General features: G+C 42.5%; 1 protein-coding gene across 4 annotated transcripts in view; it reads left to right on the top strand.

Moving 5' to 3' along the window:
- The window catches only part of CDC27 (cell division cycle 27), a 61,258-nt gene that overhangs the window by 12,925 nt on the left and 27,577 nt on the right, over positions 1-20,756 (top strand). For all 4 annotated transcript variants that reach the window (XM_049779070.1, XM_049779073.1, XM_049779072.1 and 1 more), the window contains exons 2-7: positions 2,836-2,911; positions 8,825-8,972; positions 12,766-12,891; positions 16,624-16,721; positions 19,583-19,737; positions 19,842-20,053. In XM_049779070.1, the coding sequence (XP_049635027.1) occupies positions 2,836-2,911; positions 8,825-8,972; positions 12,766-12,891; positions 16,624-16,721; positions 19,583-19,737; positions 19,842-20,053 (815 nt within the window). The remainder of the gene's footprint in view (positions 1-2,835; positions 2,912-8,824; positions 8,973-12,765; positions 12,892-16,623; positions 16,722-19,582; positions 19,738-19,841; positions 20,054-20,756) is intronic.

Raw genomic sequence — 20,756 nt, 5'->3', positions numbered from 1 at the left:
TGGGGGGTATATTCCCAGTAGTGGAATTGCTGGGTCCTATGGGAATCTGAGTTCCTAGTGTTTTGGGGAATGTATATTGTTTTCCAAAAACTCTAGACCAGTGGACATTCCCATGAGCAGTGAATGATGGTCCTTGCCCTGACCCCCCCCCAATCCATGCCAGTGTGGTTGTTTTTTCCAAGGAATGCGTTTCTCTGGTGTGAAGTGTTACCTCATTATTGTTCTTTTGACTTGCATATTTCTGATGATTAGTGATACAATATTTTGTTTTGTTTTGTTTTGTTTTTTTGGGCCACACCCGGCGGTGCTCAGGGGTTACTCCTGGCTGTCTGCTCAGAAATAGCTCCTGGCAGGCACAGGGGACCATATGGGACACCGGGATTCGAACCAATCACCTTTGGTCCTGGATCGGCTGCTTGCAAGGCAAATGCCACTGTGCTATCTCTCCTGGCCCTGTGATACAGTATTTTTCATATGCCTTTTGACCATTTGTATTTCTTCAAGGAAGTTTCTTTTCATCTCATTTTTTTTTTTTGGTTGGGATTTAAATGTTTTTTTTCCTTGTAAAGTTCTAGCAATGTTTTATATATCTTGGATATTAACCCTTTATTGGTGGTGGGCAAATAATTTCTCCTAGTCTGTGGGCTTTTATTTGTATTCTGATAATTATTTTCTTTGAGGTACAGAAGCTTCTCGTGTGTGTAGTCCCTTTTGTTTATCTTTGCTTTCATTTGCTTGGTCAGTTGTATTTCATCTTTAAAGATACCTCTAGCTTCAATATCACGGAGAATTCTGCCTTTATTTTTCACTATGGATTCAGTTCTGATATTGAGGTCTTTAATCCTTTTTTTGTTTTGTTTTGTTTTGGGGCCACAACATCGGTGCTCAGGGGTCATTCCTGACTCTGCACTCAGAAATTGCTCCTGGCAGACTCAGGGGGCTATATGGGATGCCGGGAATCCAATGCAGGTCCATCCTAGGTCAGCCACATGCAAGGCAAATGCCCTATTGGTGTCTTGTCTTTCCAGCCCCTCTTAAATTTATTTTGACTTGAGTTTTGTGCATGGCAATCAGAAAGAGGTCTGAGTTTTGAGGTTGTTTTGATCTGAGGGTCTCTCTTTATGTTCAGTACCACATTGATTTAATAACTACCATAGTTTGAAATAGCATAGTTTGAAGTTGGGGAAAGTGATGCCTCCCCTTTTTCCCCCCCACAGATTTGCTTTGATTGTTGGAGTGGTGGGAGTGGTAGTTTTATTTTATGTGAATTTTAAAAGTGTTTGATCTATTTCTTTGAAAAAGATAATTCTCACAAATATGCCAAACTCCTGCAGAAAGATGGTACAAAATTTCGTGACAATAATTTTTCCCAATTTTGGGGCCAGAGAGATAGCATGGAGGTAAGGCATTTGCCTTGCATGCAGAAGGACAGTGGTTCGAATGCTGGCATCCCAGATGGTCCCCGGAGCCTCCCAGGAGTAACCCCTGAGTGTTGTCGTGTATAATCCAAAAACCAAAACAAAACAAACAAAAAATTTTTTTTCCCAATTTCAATGGGCTAAGTGCACCAAGTAAGAGACAGAGTAGCATGATGGATTAGAAAATTAAACCTGGGGGCCGGGCGGTGGCGCTAAAGGTAAGGTGCCTGCCTTGCCTGCGCTAACCTTGGACGGACCGCGGTTCGATCCCCCGGTGTCCCATATGGTCCCCCAAGCCAGGAGCAACTTCTGAGCACATAGCCAGGAGTAACCCCTGAGCGTTACTGGGTGTGGCCCAAAAACCAAAAAAAAAAAAAAAAAAAAAAAAAAAAAAAAAAAAAAAGAAAATTAAACCTGGGGCTGGCGAGGTGGCGCTAGAGGTAAGGTGTCTGCCTTGCAATTGCTAGCCAAGGAAGGACTGCGGTTCGATCCCCCCGGCGTCCCATATGGTTCCCCCCAAGCCAGGGGCAATTTCTGAGTGCTTAGCCAGGAGTAACCCCTGCGCATCAAACTGGTGTGACTCGAAAAACCAAAAACTGGGGCCGGGCGGTGGCGCTAAAGGTAAGGTGCCTGCCTTACCTGCGCTAGCCTAGGACGGACCGCGGTTCGATCCCCCGGCATCCCATATGGTCCCCCAAGCCAGGAGCGACTTCTGAGCGCATAGCCAGGAGTAACCCCTGAGCGTCACCGGGTGTGGCCCAAAAACAAAAAAAAAAAAAAAAAAAAAAAAAAAAAAACCAAAAACCAAAAACAAAAACAAAAAAAAAAGAAAAGAAAATTAAACCCAACATTCTGCTGCCTAAAAGAAGCACATACATTCAAATGGTCTAAGCAAACACAAGTGCTCCACTAGAAGGGGCGTGTTTGAGAAAAATAAAAGCCTGAAAGGCCACTGAGAGTTGAAATTTAGTTATATTGGGAGCCTTTACAGTGGCTCTTGCACTGTGGACACTGAAGACTTTTCACTTAAATTAAGAATGTTGGTATAGGGGCCGGTGAGGTGGCGCTAGAGGTAAGGTGTCTGCCTTGCAAGTGCTAGCCAAGGAAGGACCACGGCTCGATCCCCTGGCGTCTCATATGGTCCCCCCAAGCCGGGGGCAATTTCTTTTTTTTTTTTTTTTTGGTTTTTGGGCCACACCCTGTGAGACTCGGGTTACTCCTGGCTATGCGCTCAGAAGTCGCTCCTGGCTTGGACCAGGGGCAATTTCTGAGTGCTTAGCCAGGAGTAACCCCTGAGCATCAAACAGGTGTGGCCCGAAAAAAAAAAAAAGAATGTTGGTTTAAGTATTAGATGCAAAGCACTATACTCATAATTACCTTGGAACTATTCTTACACTCTTTTTTTGTTCACTTACAGGCTGCTATATGGCAAGCACTAAATCACTACGCTTACCGAGATGCTGTTTTCCTCGCTGAACGACTATATGCAGAAGGTTTGTAATTTGCTTATTTCTATAGAATTATAATTGAATAAACTATAAATTTCATCATTCTTACAACAAGATTCTGCACTTCTTTCTTTTTAACTGACAATAGTTCATAAAAACAACACTGCAACTTGTAGCTCCTGTGTGCTACTTTTCACAATTGTAGTTCCTTCAGGTTTTGAAGAACAAATAGTTTTCTTCCACCACCGATGGGCTGGTGCCTGTCTGCAAGTGTAGAAAGATTGAAAACTGCTCATCTGCCACCTTAGCTATGACTGTGTGTCTAGTGCATAGGACAGGAACCCATCTTAGGTGTGAAATGGTTTAAGTTGGGTTTGGAGTCTACAGCCTCATTAGAAACTCAGTCATTCAACAGTTCACTTGTATAGCCTGGTTTTTATTCAGTTGCAAGCAAGATGCTTACAGTCTTACTATTTTGTATTTTTATTTTGTGAAATAAATGAGAAAATATTTTGTGAATTAAATGAGAAAATATTTTAAAGCACTTGACACAATCTTATGGATGGTAATGTTCAGTAAATATCTGCTAGTGATAAATGTTTTGTTGTCTTTATCATAATTGTCTAATATGCTTCTACAGATAATTATGTACAACTAAGTTATAAGGGAGGGCCCACAACTGGCGATGCTCAGGAATTACTCCTGGCTCTGCACTCTGGAATCACTCCTGGAGGTGCTCGGGGATCATATGAAGTGCCAGAGATCAAACCCATATTGGCTACATGCAAGGCGAATGCCTTAGTTCTGGCCTAATATTTTTTGGGTTTGTTTACATTGAGTTTTATTTATTAGGCTGTATACTCTGAGACTGAATTTGTAAGTCAAGGGTGTGATCAATTCTACAGTAAGTGACCTTTTCCCAGTTGATGCCCTAACAGAGATCTGTCATCTTCTGGGATGTCTCTAATAGTGGGAGACATCCTTGCTAATATATTAGTTCAATATCATTTGATCATTTGGGTGTGTTTTTGCTTACTTGAGAATTGTGGATATTTCTGTCCTATGTTTATTTAACTAAGAAATACTGGCTGGGGCCGGACAGATAGCACAGCGGCGTTTGCCTTGCAAGCAGCCGATCCAGGACCTAAGGTGGTTGGTTCGAATCCCAGCATCCCATATGGTCCCCCGTGCCTGCCAGGAGCTGTTTCTGAGCAGATAGCCAGGAGTAACCCCTGAGCGCCGCTGGGTGTGGGCCCCCCTCCACCAAAAGAAAAAAATACTGACTGTTTTCTCAAGTGTCTCTGTTAAATTTATTTGTATATCTTTGTTTTTGTTTTTGTTTTGGGTCACAACCGGCAGTGCTCAGGGGTTACTACTGGCTCTGCACTCAGAAATTGCTCCTGGCAGGCTCAGGAAACCATATGGGATACCAGGAATCAACCCAGGGTCTGTCCATTGTTGGCTGCGTGCAAGGCAAATGCCATACCACTAAGCTATCACTCCAGCCCCTGTATTTTATTTCTGGGCCATAACCAACTGTACTTGAAGCTTCCTCCTGACTCTATACTCAGAGATCACTCTTGGTGGGCATAGAGGGGCTTATAGGATACTGGGGGATTGAACCTGAGTTGGCCACATGCAAGGCAAGTGCCCTATCTCTCAGCCACAGTGTTCTCTCTTTGTTCTCAAGTGTTCATTTAATGTGATTTTTCTACTTCTTTGGTTAACTCCTATTGGACTACTTGCCAAGGATTTTAAATTTTTATGGTTGCACATGAGCTTTTATTTTGTTTGTTGTGTGTGTTTCTGCATGAATAGACTATATAACCTTTTCCTAATATTGACTGCAAAATAAGAAGGTAGATGGTAGGACTTTCCAGATATATGTTACAGTGAACAATATAAACTTCAAGCACAGTTAATACACAAAGGATTGATAAGATAATATTTAGAGATGCCAAAAGTCCTTGTGAGGTTGAATTTGGGAGAAGACAATGACCATAATGCAGGTACAGTTTTCTTTCATTAATGAAGTACATATGTATACGCACACACATAACACTCTCAGGGAGTTTGTGTAAATAAGTATCCAACAGAAATGACTGAAGAATGGAATGAAATATACTGCATATGAAAAGTACAGCTTCCATGTAATTGTTAAGTCAGCAAAAATGAAATAGTAATGATAGAATGACTTCAGCTTGTCACTCAGTATCTGTTGTGTTTACCTGACATTAACATTACATGATTATTCAGGGATTTTAAATTTAGGGGAAAGCCAGTATGACTTATTTATTTGAGAAGGGATGTTTGTTTGAGGGCCACACCCCTGGCTCACACTCAGTAATCACTACTGTAAAGTTCAGAGGACTGTGTGGTACTGGGGACTGAGTTAGCGATATGTAAGACTACTGTGATTTAATAGCACATAATGCTCTTGTTGTGTATCAGACACTGTCCTAAATAGTTTATGCATATTCATTTAATCCTAGCAATAATGCCTAGAGAAGGGTATCGTTCTGTTCTTTTACAAATGGAAAAAAAACAGCTTAAGAAAAGTTAACTTGCTTACATCTTACTGCTTATAAATGCTAGTTGCCATAGTGTAAACCCATGTAATCAGATTGTAAGGTCAATAAGCTAAACTACGTAATATATTTTGCCTATAAGCAAAATAAATTTAGAAACATAAAAGCCTAACATAAAAACTCAAGTTTTTAATCTCCTAGATAATAAAAATGAAATCTGTATCTCCCCATCCTGTATCCTCCGACTAGACTCAGCATCAGAGCTCATGCTAGGGCAGCCAGCAGAATGCTCAGTCCAGGTCTCCGACATTTGCATATTTATCAGGCTAACAAGAGAACCCTCATCTCAACAAACTGAAATCTTGCCAAAACTGGCCCATTGTGGAAAAGGCTGTTTGCTTAGATATAGTCAGCACAGAAAAGAGATAGCGGTATATCTCTTATTTGAAAATGCTGAGGACTGATTAATTCACCTTCCTAATCTCTTGTGTGGGCTTAACAGTCAAATAATTTATAAACTTTTGGAGCCTTCCCAAAATTGAAAGCTACATTTCTAAAGAGTGGAGCTTCTGCACTTAAGCTTGTGTATCTTTCACTGAGAGGGGTCTGTAGCCTGTTAACAGGGTTAATTAAGGCTCTTGCTTTGCATGAGGTCAACCCTGGTTGGATCCCTAACACCACACATGGTCTTCTGCGCTAGTTCAGAAGTGATCCCTGAGCACTACTAGCGATGACTCCAACCCCACACACACACACATTTTAAAGTATATTTTTCACCAATAATGCATTTAGGAAATCTTTTGATGCCAAGCTTCTTCATTTTGGCAGCTAGTTTACCTTCATTTGGTTACTTTTACTTCTTATTTTGTTTGGGGCCACACCCCAAAACTAGACACTAGCTGTGTCTAATGCTTACCCCTGGCTCTGCATCAGGGGACCTTAAGGAGTGTTGGAGATCCTGCACGTATACCAAAGTTTCTACTACAGTTTTGTTTATAGTTTTTGTATATGAGTTTTATGAAAGCACTCATAAATAAATATTTTGTTTGAGGGGGCTGGAGATAGCACAACAGCCTACCCTGGCATCCCATATGGTCCTCTGAGCCTGCCAGGAGCAATTTCTGAACGGCCAGGAGTAGCCCCTGAGCACTGCCAGGTGTAGCTCCATCCCCCCAAAATAAAGAATTTGTTTGAATTTTTTTACTTGCCTGTGTATGTGACTGAAATATTTTTGGTTTTAGTTTTTAGTTTTGGGCCACACCCAGCAGTGTTCAGAAGTTACTGGCAAGTTTGGGAGACCATCAGGGATGGTGGGAATTGAACCCAAATCAGCCACCAGCAAGGCAAATGCCCGACCTTCTATACTCTGGCCCCTGAAAAAAAATTTTTATAGAAGTCAAAATTCAAGGTTCTTTCTTTCTTTTTTATTTTTTTGTTTGTTTTTGAGTCACACCCAGCAGTGCTCAGGGTTACTCCTGGCTCTACACTCAGAAATCACTCCTGGCAGGCTCGGGGGACCTTATGGGATGCTGGGATTTGAACCACTGTCCTTCTGCATGCAAGGCAAACGCCTTGCATCCATGATATCTCTCCAGCCCTAAGTTTCTTTTTTATCCCAAGAACAGTGGTTTTCAAACTACTGTAAATCATATATGTTATGTTGGTTTTGGTATAGGGAACATCCTTTGAGAAATAATGGCTGAAAAGACAACTTAGTAGTTCCGTACTGAGATTGTAATCCATATTTATTGGGAGTGGGGGACTCGGGGTCCTCAGGAAATTTTGGGGAAAGGGTTTTGGGTCACACCCAACGGCACTTGGGTTACTCCTGGCAGGCTTATGGGATGTCGGGATTCGTACCGGGGTCCGTCCTGTATTGGCCACATGCAAGGCAAAAGCCTTACCGCTGTGCTATTGCTCTGACCCCAAGGATTATTCTTGACTCTATACTAAAAATGACCACTGGGGCAGTAACTATAGTGCAGGTGGGGCATTTGCCTTGTACTCTGCCAACAGGGCTTTGATCCCTGGCATCGCATATGGTCCCTTGAAATCACCAGGTGTGACCCAGTCTGTCTCCCCCCCCCCACACACACACACACAAAAAAAAAAGTGACCCCTGGCAGTGCACTACAATTGGTTCATGGTCAGCTGCTTGCAAAGCAACAACAACTTAACTCCCTGTTCTGGCTTCTGTAACCAGTTTTTAAAAGTACAAATTTGTGACGACCCTTTATTTGTTTCCCCTTTGTTGCGTTATAGATTTATCTGAAAAGATTGTAAGGCTAAGGGCAGGAGCAATAAAGGACAGGCATTGATGAGATAGTACAGTGGGTGGGCATTCACCTTGCATGTGTCCAACCTAGGTTTGATCCCCGGCACCCATGTGATTCCTGAACTCAAAAAGCACCTCTCCTCAAAAAGTAAAAAGAAAAAGTTTATATTATTTTATATGTAATTTAGTGTGTCTGTTATTAGAACTAAGGACAAACTTTTGTCTGAGCATTTTATAATATTAGAAATGTCTTTGGATTGGTAAGTAAATTTCCCTCTCTGGTGAAATTTTACTTTCCCAGAAGGGTCTCTTAGAAAAATATTACATGGGCCGGGCAGTGGCGCTAAAGGTAAGGTCCCTGCCTTGCCTGCGCTAGCCTTGGACGGACCGCGGTTCGATCCCCCGGTGTCCCATATGGTCCCCCAAGCCAGGAGCAACTTCTGAGCGCATAGCCAGGAGTAACCCCTGAGCGTTACCGGGTGTGGCCCAAAAACCAAAAAAAAAAGAAAAATATTACAAAACTGTCTGGATGAGGGTGCTTGCCTTGCACAAAGTTGACCATGATTCTGTTTCTAGTGCTGCATATGGTCCCCCAAACCCTCCAGAAGTAATTGTTGAGCACAGAGCAGAAATCAGCCCTAAGTACTGAGTACTGCCAGGTGTCTTCCCACCCACCTCCCCCCAGAATTCTTTACTTTTTAGTCTGTTTAAAGATGAGCATTTACGGGCCCGGAGAGATAGCACAGCGGTGTTTGCCTTGCAAGCAGCCAATCCAGGACCTAAGGTGGTTGGTTCAAATCCCGGTGTCCCATATGGTCCCCCGTGCCTGCCAGGAGCTATTTCTGAGCAGACAGCCAGGAGTAACCCCTGAGCATCTCCAGGTGTGGTCCAAAAAAAAGCAAAAAAAAAAAAAAAAAAAAAAAAAAAAGATGAGCATTTACATGATTGTTTTAGTTTTGTTCCTTGTAGGAAAAATGTAATCAGGGCTTGAGATACTGGGTTTTCTATCAGTTAAATATATAAATCAAATTTGAATGCTCATTTTATGTTAAAAAACATACTAGGTTTTATGTCGGCAAATCTGTTTATTGCCGAACAAAATTACCATTCAGTATACTAAATCACTGCCTTTTTTTTTTTCATGTATGTTCTTAGTACATTCAGAAGAAGCTTTGTTTTTACTGGCAACCTGCTATTACCGCTCAGGAAAGGCATATAAAGCATATAGACTCTTGAAAGGACACAGTTGTACTACGCCTCAGTGTAAATACCTGCTTGCAAAATGTTGTGTTGATCTCAGCAAGTAAGTCTCATTTGTTTTTAGCTAATCTTATTCTACTTAATTGTAGAGTTTTTGATGGATTAATTTCTGATTGACTTCCTTTCTCTCCATTTCTTTTTTTAATTTAGTAAGAAAGATTTGTCTATTTCAGTAACATTTGAAATGTCTATGCTGTTGCTTATAGTATTATTTTTGTGGTGGAGAGGTTTTGTTAATAATGTTATTAATATTTTGAAGAAACTTGTTACTAGTAATTCCTATTTTTAAAGTGATCCTAAGTATTACTTCCTTTTGTTTGCTTTATTTTACCAATTGAAATGAAACTAAAAATTATGCCAGAGAGATTGTATAGCAGCAGGTAGGGATGCTTGCTTTGCACATGGTTTCGATCCCCAGCATCCCATATTGTCCCCTGAGCACCACCAGGAATGATTCCTGAATTTAGAGTCAGGAGCAACCCCTGAGCACCACAGCCTGGGGTCTCAAAAATGAGAGAGGGGGTGAGAGGAGGGAGAGAAATGAAGAGGAGGAAGGAAAACAACAGGACTGAACAGGACCTACTGACCAGTTCCCCTTTGGGAAACAAATTCTGGAGAGCACTTCTTCTTCACATTATAATATATACAAATAAGTTGGGGCCGGAGTGGTGGCACAGTGGTAGGGCTTTTTGCCTTGTATGGACTAACCTAGGACAGAATGCGATTTGACTCCCTGGTGTCCCATATGGTCCCCCAAGCCAGGAGTGATTTCTGAGTGCATAGCCAGGATTAACCCTTGAGCATCACCGTGTGTGGCCCCAAAACCAAAAAAATACACAAACACACACACGTTGTTGTCCCTCTGAATGTGGAGGTAATTATGTGCTGTTAAACTATTCTCTGTCAGAGATGAAATAGTGGTAAATGTGTCGCAACATGATTACTTAAACCAGTCCCTGTTTCCTTTGCACTTAGAATAGATACCCTCAAAAGCACTGTAGTTCAGTAAATATTTATTTTGTCTATTTAAATGACTTATAATTAAAACTAATTAAAATTCCTATTTCTGAGTAACTGAGACATCATCATTATAATTAATTCCTAATATTCTGGTAAGTTATTTAGAATCTTTTAAAATTAGCATATCACTTTGTACTTTTTTTGGGGGGGCCCACACCTGGCAGTGCTCAGGGGGTTACTCCTGGCTATCTGCTCAGAAATGGCTCCTGGCAGGCACGGGGGACCATATGGGACTCTGGGATTCGAACCAACCACCTTAGGTTCTGGGTCAGCTGCTTGCAAGGCAAACACCACTGTGCTATCTCTCTGGGCCCTAAAATTAGCACCCAGCGGTGCTCTCAGCAGTGTTCCCACTTGGCATTGTTGAGCTATTTCTCATCCCCAAAGTCTGTTTTTTTTTGTTTGTTTGTTTGTTTGTTTGTTTTGGTTTTGTTTCTTTTGGGGCCCACAGCAGTGTCAGGCTTCCTCCTGGCTCTGGGATCAGGGACCAGTCGTGGTGGGGCTTTGGGGACCAGTAATGGTGCCAAGGATTAAAGGGCTGGTTGGCTGTGAGCAAGGCAAGTGTTGTCCTGTCTCTCCAGACTCTCTGTTTCGGTTATTTTAATTGGGGCAAGCTCCCAATCAGTGCTGTGTGGGATTAAGGGGCACTTCAGATAATATCTAACTAGGCTTGACTGTTCAGTGCTCTGACCCGAGAATGCTGCTCTGGCCCTGCAGTGCTGGTGCCAAGAACCACCTGGGCCATGCCCAATGATGCTCTGGGGAAGACATTTTGATTGGGGGTGGGGGCACACCCAGTGACGCTCCTGGGTTACTTCTGGCTCTATGCTCAGAAATCGCTCTTGGCTTGGGGGGATCATATGGGATGCTAGAGGATCAAGCCATGGACCATCCTAGGTCAGCAGTGTGCAAGGCAAAAATTCCCTACCACCACGCCACCGCTCTGGCCCTGACTATTTGATCTTTTTTTTTTTTTTTTTGGCCACACCCGGCGGTACTCAGGGGTTACTCCTGGCTATCTGCTCAGAAATAGCTCCTGGCAGGCATGGGGGACCATATGGGACTCTGGGATTCGAACCAACCACCTTAGGTCCTGGATCAGCTGCTTGCAAGGCAAACGCCGCTGTGCTATCTCTCCGGCCCCGACAATTTGATTTTTATCAAAATTTTTAAAACATAGAATATGCAAAGTCTGCCATGCTAAAAATACATCATTAAAGTAGCCAATTTTTTTTTCTCGGGTAGGGAGGCTTTTGTGAATTTCTGTGTTAAAAAGTGGGGAGAGGCAGAGTTATAGCACAGCAGGTAGGGCGTTTACTTTGTTTGCCTTGCATGCTACTGACTTGGGACAGACCTGGGTTTGATCCCCAGCATCCCAGAAGTGGCCAGTGTCCACACCCCCCAAAAAAAAAAAAAACTCGGGGCTGGAGAGATAGCATGGAGGTAAGGCGTTTGCCTTTCATGCAGGAGGTCATCGGTTCGAATCCCGGCGCCCCATATGGTCCCCCGTGCCTGCCAGGAGCAATTTCTGAGCCTGGAGCCAGGAATAACCCCTGAGCACTGCCGGGTGTGACCCAAAAACCACACACACACAAAAAAAAAACTCAATAAAAACGAAACCTGAAGTACTTACTGTTCAGATTTTTGTTTAATTTTGCTTTTTAGTTTAGTCACCATAAATTACAAAGTTATTCATGATTGGGTTTTAGGCATACAGTGTTACAACACAAATTCCCTCACCAGTGTCCACTTCCTTCCCCTAAGATTTTATTTATAAATCTAAAAATGAGCTATTAAGTATGTGATTTTTAATTACAGTGTTTTTCTCTTTCCATATTATTTGCAGTTTCCTCTTTCAAAGAATTATAGAACTAAAAAGGTGCAGCATATGTTAATGAAGAACCATTAATTAATACATTCTCCAACATACTTGTTTTGACATGTGTGTTGCTCAGACTAGATTTGTGCATAATTAAGTTTAAATATTTCTAGCTTTTTTTGCTAAGTGCTTTTGTTTCCGTTTTCTGGTAAGCAGTGGTTAAGCATGTGGACCTCTTCTGTGACTCTCAGCTAGCTGCTTGGTCTAGCTGTTCTTTGAAGAGTGACGATGTTATGGCCCACAAGCTCTGATTTCAGGGGTTATCTGGGTGATTAAGACAGTGTTGGGGGCCTCTAGAACTACACGTAGTGATTCTCAGGAGACCAGGTAGTGCTACATCAGATGTATGCTCAGCACATGCAGTTACAGATGTATGCTCAGCACATGCCCTAACTGCAGTTTTGTCTCCTGGCCCCTGAATGGTTTTGGTTTTAAAACAAAATAATATTTTTTTGTTGTTGTTATTGTTGTTGTTTTTTGGGGTCACACCTTGTGGCACTTGAGTTACTCCTTGCTCTGTGCTCAGAAATCGCTCCTGGCAGGCACAGGGGACCATATGGGATGCTGCTATTCAAACCACCATCCATCTGGAATCAGCTCTTGTAAGGCAAATGCCCTACCACTGTGCTATCTCTCCGGCCTACAAAGTAGAATATTTTTTTTGGTTTTTGAATCACACCCAGCAGCGCTCAGGGGTTACTCCTGGCAGACTCGGGGGACCTGGGATGCCAGGATTCGAATCACCGACCTTCTACATGCAAGGCAAACACCTTACCTCCATGCTATCTCTCCGGCCCCACAAACTAGAATTTTTAAACTCATAAGTACCATGAATTTTTTTATTTTCAGTCTCCATTAATTAAAAAGTACAATGGTAATGATTGTCTTGAATGCGATGATTTTTATATTGACTCTTAATCTTATGCTTTTCTTAAAGGCTTGCAGAAGGGGAACAGATCTTATCTGGTGGAGTGTTTAATAAGCAGAAAAGCTATGATGATATTGTTAGTGAGTTTGGTGATTCGGCTTGCTTTACTCTTTCATTGTTGGGGCATGTATATTGGTAAGTAAGAACAGTTCGAGTTACAAGAAAATCTCACTCCCTATGTTCTGTGTTGATCTGTGTTTACTAAGTACTGCATGGCTGAGTAGTGTGCAGTCTATACTTCCATGACATTGTTAAACCTATAAATAGTAAGGTGTGTTTTTTTTGTTTTTTGTTTTGTTTTGTTTTGTTTTGTTTTTTTGGGCCACACCCAGCGGTGCTCAGGGGTTACTCCTGGCTGTCTGCTCAGAAATAGCTCCTGGCAGGCATGGGGGACCATATGGGACACCAGGATTTGAACTAACCACCTTAGGTCCTGGATCGGCTGCTTGCAAGGCAAACGCTGCTGTGCTATCTCTCCAGGCCCCTATAAATAGTAAGTTTTATAAAATCCTCTTTAGTTGAGGGCCAGGGTCCTGTGCTAGGGTTCCCCCCCCTTCCTCAGGTGGTACTCTTGGCTCTGCTTATGGAATGCTCCCTAAAACATGTGGTGCCATGAGTAGAATCCAGGTTGCCAGCAAACAAAACCCAAACATTTAGCCCTTTGAACTGTCTCTCTGGGCCCTAGACCCCATTTTGTTTTGGTTTGATTTTTGGAAATGGCAGGGAGGTTAGGGATTGATGAGTCACATGCAGCAGTTCTCAGAGCTTACTTCTGGCTCTGTATTCAGGGATTACTCCAAGAGGGCCTCAGAAGACTTTTCAGTACCGGGGACCTAACCTGGGTCAGCCACATGCAAGACAACTACCTTACCTGCTATACTATTTCTCTGGTCCCACCTTGACCTCATTTTTGTTTTTTGTTTGTTTGGTTTGGTTTTTGGACTACTCCCAGAGGCACTCAGGGGTTACTCCTGGTTCTGTGCTTAGAAATGAATTACTCCTGGGCCCGGAGAGATAGCACAGCGGCGTTTGCCTTGCAAGCAGCCGATCCAGAACCAAAGGTGGTTGGTTCAAATCCTGGTGTCCCATATGGTCCCCCGTGCCTGCCAGGAGCTATTTCTGAGCAGACAGCCAGGAGTAACCCCTGAGCAACGCTGGGTATGGCTCAAAAACAAAAACAAAAACAAAAAGAAATTAATTACTCCTGGCAGGTTCGAGGGAACCATATGAGATGCTGGGTATGGATTCCGGGTTATACAAGGCAAATGTCCTACCTGCTGTGCTGTCGCTCTGGACCCTGATCCCATTTTTGTATGTTTACAGCCTAAATAGTAATTTGTATAGTGTTGTTTCCTAATAATTTAATGTGTATGCTGGCTTTTTATCTTGGATAAAAAGCATGTCAGTGGCAACTGAAATAATAGTTGTGTCCCCCCAAAAGGTGGGTTATTTTAAATTTATATATTTAAATTTTTAAATGAGTGATGAATTGAAAGGCAAAAATACAATATGGTTCTTATTGTTTTGAGTTATAAGGCCATAGCTGAAAGTGTTTATGTTATGCTTATTCTGTGCTCTAAGTCACTGCCAGCGATGGTTTTGTGAGGATAATATGCAGTGAGGGAACTGAACCAGGGCCAACCATATACAAAAGCAAGAACCTTAAATCTTATACTGTACTATCTCTCTAGCCCATCATTGGTTTTGGATTTGGGTCACACTTGATGGTGCTCAGGGCATACTCCTGACTTTTCAGCTATCTCTTCTGGTGGTATTCAGGAGACCATAAGGGGTCGCAGGGATTGAACCCAGGACAGCAACTGTATTATCCCTTTGGGCCTGCCTCTCTCCCTCCTACTCATTGATTTTGAAGTAGAAATCTCTTAATTAGATGGTACGGGAGAAAAATAGGATAAGAATTATTTGAAATTGGGGGCCGGAGGGATAGCACATAGGGAGGGCGTTTGCCTTGCAAGCAGCTGATCCAGGACAGATGGTGGTTCAAATCCCAGCATCCCATATGGTCTCCTGTGCCTGCCAAGAGCAATTTCTGAGCACAGAGCCAGGAGTAACCCCTGAGCATCACTGAGTGTGACCCAAAAATAAATAAAAAATTAAAAAAACAATCTACCAAGCCTGTTTGGGGCTGGAAAGATAGCACAGCAGTAGGGCGTTAGCCTTAGATGCAGAAGGATGATGGTTCAAATCTCGTCATACCATGTGGTTCCCCCGAGCCTGCCAGGAGCAGTTTCTGAGCGTAGAGCCAGGAATAACCCCTGAGTGCTGCCGGGTGTGACCCAAAAAAAAAACTAAAAAAAAAAAAAAAAAAAAAAAAAAGAATTATTTGAAATTGTTGTTATTAGTACATCAACTATATGAATGTTATCTATTGCTTATTGTGGGAGAAATTGTTGAGTATGGCTTGCCATAAAAACTAGCATAATGGGGGCCAGAGCAGTAGTACAGTAGGCAGTGGGTAGGGCTCTTACCTTGTTGGTGGGTGACCCAACTTCAGAATTCTGCATTCCGTATGGTTCCCCAAGTACTGCTGAGATTAACACCAGGGCATTGCCTGGTGGGGCCCAAAAAAAAAAAAAGAAAAAAGAAGGAAAAGGGAATTAGCATATTATCTCTTCCACCCCAACCCCTTCAGTTTTGGGGCCATATTAGGTGAGATATTCAAGGGTAACTCTTAGAGCTACACTCAAGAATCACTCCTGGGCCCGGAGAGATAGCACAGCGGTGTTTGCCTTGCAAGCAGCCGATCCAGGACTAAAGGTGGTTGGTTCGAATCCCGGTGTCCCATATGGTCCCCTGTGACTGCCAGGAGCTATTTCTGAGCAGATAGCCAGGAGTAACCTCTGAGCACTGCCGGGTGTGGCCCCAAAAAAAAAAAAAAAGAATCACTCCTGGATGTGCTCAAGGACTATACTATGGAGTGTCAGGGATCTAACCCAGGTTGGCCAGGTGCAAAGCAAGTGGTTCTGGCAGGTAGCTCACTCTCACTCAACAAAGCAGAAAACTATCTGACCATGTGTCATCCACTCAGTCTGGTTTGAATTATTTCCTTTGTCAACTCCTGCTCTAGACCTATTTCCCTGAGGTGGAGCCTTTACATGAAATAAAAACACAATAAGACATTGAAGCCACTTTTTTTTATTTTTTGGTTTTTGGGTCACACCCGGCAGCACTCAGGGGTTACTCCTGGTTCTACGCTCAGAAATCGCTACTGGCAGGCTCAGGGACCATATGGGATGCCGGGGTTTGAACCACCGCCCTTCTGCATCGAAGGCCTTACTGCTGTGCTATCTCTCCGACCCCAAAGCCACTATTTTTTAATGCCCTACCCACTTTGCTTGATAGCCCGAAAATTAGGGCTATCACTTGACTCAAAGTTAATCATTTTTAAAAAGCAGTTATAACATTCAAGAAGGTAAAAACATTATTTTATTTGTTTTTGTGTTTTGCTTCATAATCTTTTTGCTTTCACTGACTATTGACTTGAACTGCCCTAAATAAAGGTAGATTGGGGCTGGTAAGAAAAGAAGGTTGACGATTAAGGGAAGTAATAAGAATGCTCTCAGAAATTTTAAAATCGCCCTAGTTTTCTAGACCAAAATTTACTTAAAATGTTTTGAATTTCAGGGACCGGAGAGATAGCTTGAAGGCAGGGCATTTGCTTTGCATGCAGAAGGACTGTAGTTCGAATCCCATAGGGTCCCCCAAGCCTGCCAGGAGCAATTTCTGAGTGTAGAGCCAGGAGTAACCCCTGAGAGCTGCCGGGTGTGATCTCCCAAAATAAGTAAATAAATAAATAAAATGTTTTGAATTTCATAGCTTACCTAATATATTTGTTTGTCTTTACAGCAAAACAGACCGGCTTGCCAAAGGATCAGAATGTTACCAAAAGAGCCTTAGTTTAAATCCTTTCCTCTGGTCACCCTTTGAATCACTATGTGAAATAGGTAAGTTTATAAAGGTGACTGGGAAGGGTCCTCTAATTCCTCTTCTCCCTCCTCTTAATTATATTTAGGGTAGTGGAAAACTATCTATGATAAAAATGCTTTTCAAAGCTGAAGGGTGATTAAAATTGAGAGTAAGAATTAAATTGTCGGGCCAGAGAGATAGCATGGAGGTAGGTAAGGCTTTTGCCTTTCATGCAGAAGGTCATCGGTTCGAATCCCGGCATCCCATATGGTCCCCCGTGCCTGCCAGGAGCAATTTCTGAGCATGGAGCCAGGAGTAACCCCTGAGCACTGCCGGGTGTGACCCAAAAACCACAAAAAAAAAAAGAAAAGAAAAGAAATAAATAGTCTGAATAGAGTTTTATACAGCTGTTAAAAAAATGAAGCCATGAAATTTATTGATACATAGGTGGATATGGAGAATACTGAGTGAAAGGAGTCAGAGGGATAGGGACAGACATAAAATGTTTGCACTCATTTGTGGGATATAAAGAAACATTGTTGGAAAATCATATGCAAAAATAGAAACAAAGGCCAGGACTGGTCCTTGGTAGAAGCCTGCCACAGTGGCGGGTGGGTTGGGGGGTAGTTAGTACTAAAACAGTGGTAGTGGAAAGTAATTACTCTAGACAAGGATTGGCTACTGAAAAGAGGTAAAGTAATAAGTATGATACCCCTTCTATGACAGTATGACAAACAGGGTTTTTTTGTTTGGTTTGGTTTGGTTTTGGTTTTGGTTTTTGGGCCACACCTGGCAGTGCTCAGGGGTCACTCCTGGCTGTCTGCTCAGAAATAGCTCCTGGCAAGCACGGGGGACCATATGGGACACCGGGATTCGAACCAACCACCTTAGGTCCTGAATCGGCTGCTTACAAGGCAAATGCCGCTGTGCTATCTCTCCGGGCCCAAACAACAGTTTTGAAAAGGAAAAAAGTGGCTGCCACAGAGATAGGCTTGGGGGCAAGAGAGAAATGGGGGGGACGGGACATTGGTGGAAGGAAGTGGACACTGGTGATGGGATGGATGCTTGGATACTACCACTGAAACTCACTCATGAACAACTTTTTACCTCATAGTGATTCGAAAAACATTTTCTGAAAAAAATGAATCACATTTTCAGACTGGACAGATAGCTCAAAGGTGTGCCTGTGTATCTAGCATGCAGCAGGTCCTGAGCTCATGTCCTGGCATATGGCCACAGCATCTCACACTTGCCAGTGGATGCAGCTGCAGTGGCCCTCAGCACCTCTTATGCCGAGTAGTATGGTACTGCTGTTTAGGCCTTGAATTGGCGAGCCCGAGCCCTGTCTGTTTCAAGAATAATAGGTCCTGAACTTGTATCATATGATATGAGTTGTATTTTGATTATAGATAACTTCTTAAATGAGAAAAAATATAGTCTAAAGCTAGAATTGATCTAGAAGTAGGATCTGGACAAGAGTTGGAAGAGTATCTCAGGGGACCTGGCCCATGAGTCAAGAGTAGTCTTATAAAACCAGTGCTATATCCGTTTTCACAGAGATGCTGGCAACTTACTGTGATATCTGCCAGTTTCTCTACCCTCCTTATCCTGACCAAAATGAGAGCTAATTGTTTTCTGCTTTTAAAACAGGAATATGGGGCTGGAGAGATAGCACAGTGGTGGGGCGTTTGCTTTGCACACGGCCAACCCAGGACAGACGGTGGTTCGAATCCTGGTACCCCATATGGTTCCCAAGATTGCCAGGAGTAACCCCTGAGCGCCACTGGTGTGGCCCCAAAACAAGCAAACAAAAAGCCAAGGAATATGCATTCCCCTGTAATATGTTGTCTTTAGATTCATTGTTCTTGCAGTTTAGTTGATAAACTAAATTTACAACTTTTTCTTTTTTTTTTTTTTTTTTTTTTTTGTGGTTTTTGGGTCACACCCGGCAGTGCTCAGGGGTTATTCCTGGCTCCAGGCTCAGAAATTGCTCCTGGCAGGCACGGGAGGACCATATATGGGACACCGGGATTCGAACTGATGACCTCCTGCATGAGAGGCAAACGCCTTACCTCCATGCTATCTCTCCGGCCCCAACTTTTTCTTTTTTTTTTTTTTTTTTTTTTTGGTTTTTTGGGTCACACCCGGCGGTGCTCAGGGGTTACTCCTGGCTGTCTGCTCAGAAATAGCTCCTGGCAGGCTCAGGGGACCATATGGGACACCGGGATTCGAACCAACCACCTTTGGTCCTGGATCGGCTGCTTGCAAGGCAAACACCGCTGTGCTATCTCTCCGGGCCCAACTTTTTCTTTTTTAAAAAAATAAAAAACTATGGGGCCAGAGAGATGGCACAGCAGCGTTTGCCTTGTACGCAGCAGATCTAGGACCTAAGGTGATTGGTTCAAATCCCGGCTTCCCATATGGTGGCCTATGCCTGCTGGGAGCTATTTCTGAGCAGATAGCCAGGAGTAACTCCTGAGAGCCGCCGGGTGTGGCCCCAAAACCAAAAAAAAAACTATTTATTGATTGGTTGGTTTGGGGGCCACACCCAGTGGTGCTCATGGGCTACTCCTAGCTCTGCACTCAGAAATCGCCCTTGGCAGGCTGGGGACCACATAGGATGTCGGGAATTAAACTGGGTCCTTCCCGGGTTGGCCACATGCAAGGCAAACGCCCTACCGCAGTGCTATCTCTCTGGCCCTTACAACTTTTTCATAGTGATATCTTATAAAAGTAGGTAGACCTTACAGAGGCAAATTTGATTAGCTGAAGTATATATAGGAAAACATTTAAACCGGGTAAGGCTTGTTTTCACTGACTTGTATTTACTTGAAGAACAAATAACCCTCATTTCCTCAAAGGCAAATACTGTGTGTGTGTGTTTTTTTTTTCTTTACAGGTGAAAAGCCAGATCCTGACCAAACATTTAAATTAACATCTTTACAGAATTTTAGCAACTGTCTGCCCAACTCTTGTACAACACTAGTGTCTAATCATAGTTTATCTCATAGGCAACCTGAGACAGTTTTAACAGAAACACCTCAAGACACAATTGTAAGTGCATCATATGCTAGTAGTTAATAGATTGGGGCAGGGGTCGGGGTGGAATGGTAAGAAATAAATGCTTCAGAAATGACATGGTAGAAATCTTGTTTCAGGAATTAAACAGGCTGAATTTAGAATCTTCCAATTCAAAGTATTCCCTGAATACAGATTCTTCAATGTCTTACATTGATTCAGCTGTAATTTCACCAGATGCTGTCCCTCTTGGAACAGGAACTTCTATCTTATCTAAACAGGTTCAAAATAAACCAAAAACTAATCGAAGCTTATTAGGAGGACCACCTGCTCTTAGTCCATTAACCCCAAGGTAAGACAAAAAGATACTCTTAAAATGTGCTATATTCGTAAACGATCTTGTAGCAGTTTGTATTATTAATAATGTAGATTGATATAAATAGCATCTACTAAATTATTATAGAATAAGCATTTAATTAGTCTTTTCAGAATAAGCAATAAAATACCTGTGATAAAAGTTTTAAGTATTAAATATTTGAGAAATATTTTAAGCTTTTAAATATAAAAAGATACTATCTTTATGACTGTGTACCAGTTAATATTAGTATTTTAAGAGTGAAATACTAGAAGTGGGAGCCAGAGCGATAGCACAGTGGTAGTGTTTGCCTTGCATATGGCCGACCTGGGTCAGACGCGGGTTCAATCTCCGGCATCTCATATGGTCCCCCAGCCTAACCAGTAGTGATTTCTGAGCACTGCTGGGTATGGCCCCACCCCTCAAAAAAAAAAAAAAGAGTGATACTAGAAGTATGTACAAATAGAACTTGAGTTAAAACAGCTATTTTCTAACATATGGGGGAAAATTTAACACTTATCAATGTGCAGCATTTTGTCCAGGTTATTAGAAATATGTATGTAAATACATAAACCCTGCCCAAAAGATATATACCCAAAAAGACCTATATAAAAAAATTATGTGCTAGGATATCTGTATAAAAATTATGTGCCAGGATAGATATAAAATGGGTCCCAGAATGGGAGAGCAACTAAATTGC

The sequence above is a fragment of the Suncus etruscus genome, chromosome 1 (assembly GCF_024139225.1).
Source record: "Suncus etruscus isolate mSunEtr1 chromosome 1, mSunEtr1.pri.cur, whole genome shotgun sequence".
Classification (NCBI taxonomy): domain Eukaryota; kingdom Metazoa; phylum Chordata; class Mammalia; order Eulipotyphla; family Soricidae; genus Suncus; species Suncus etruscus.
The sequence above is the reverse complement of the archived record's forward strand: the minus strand, read 5'-3'. Positions and strand labels throughout refer to the sequence as shown.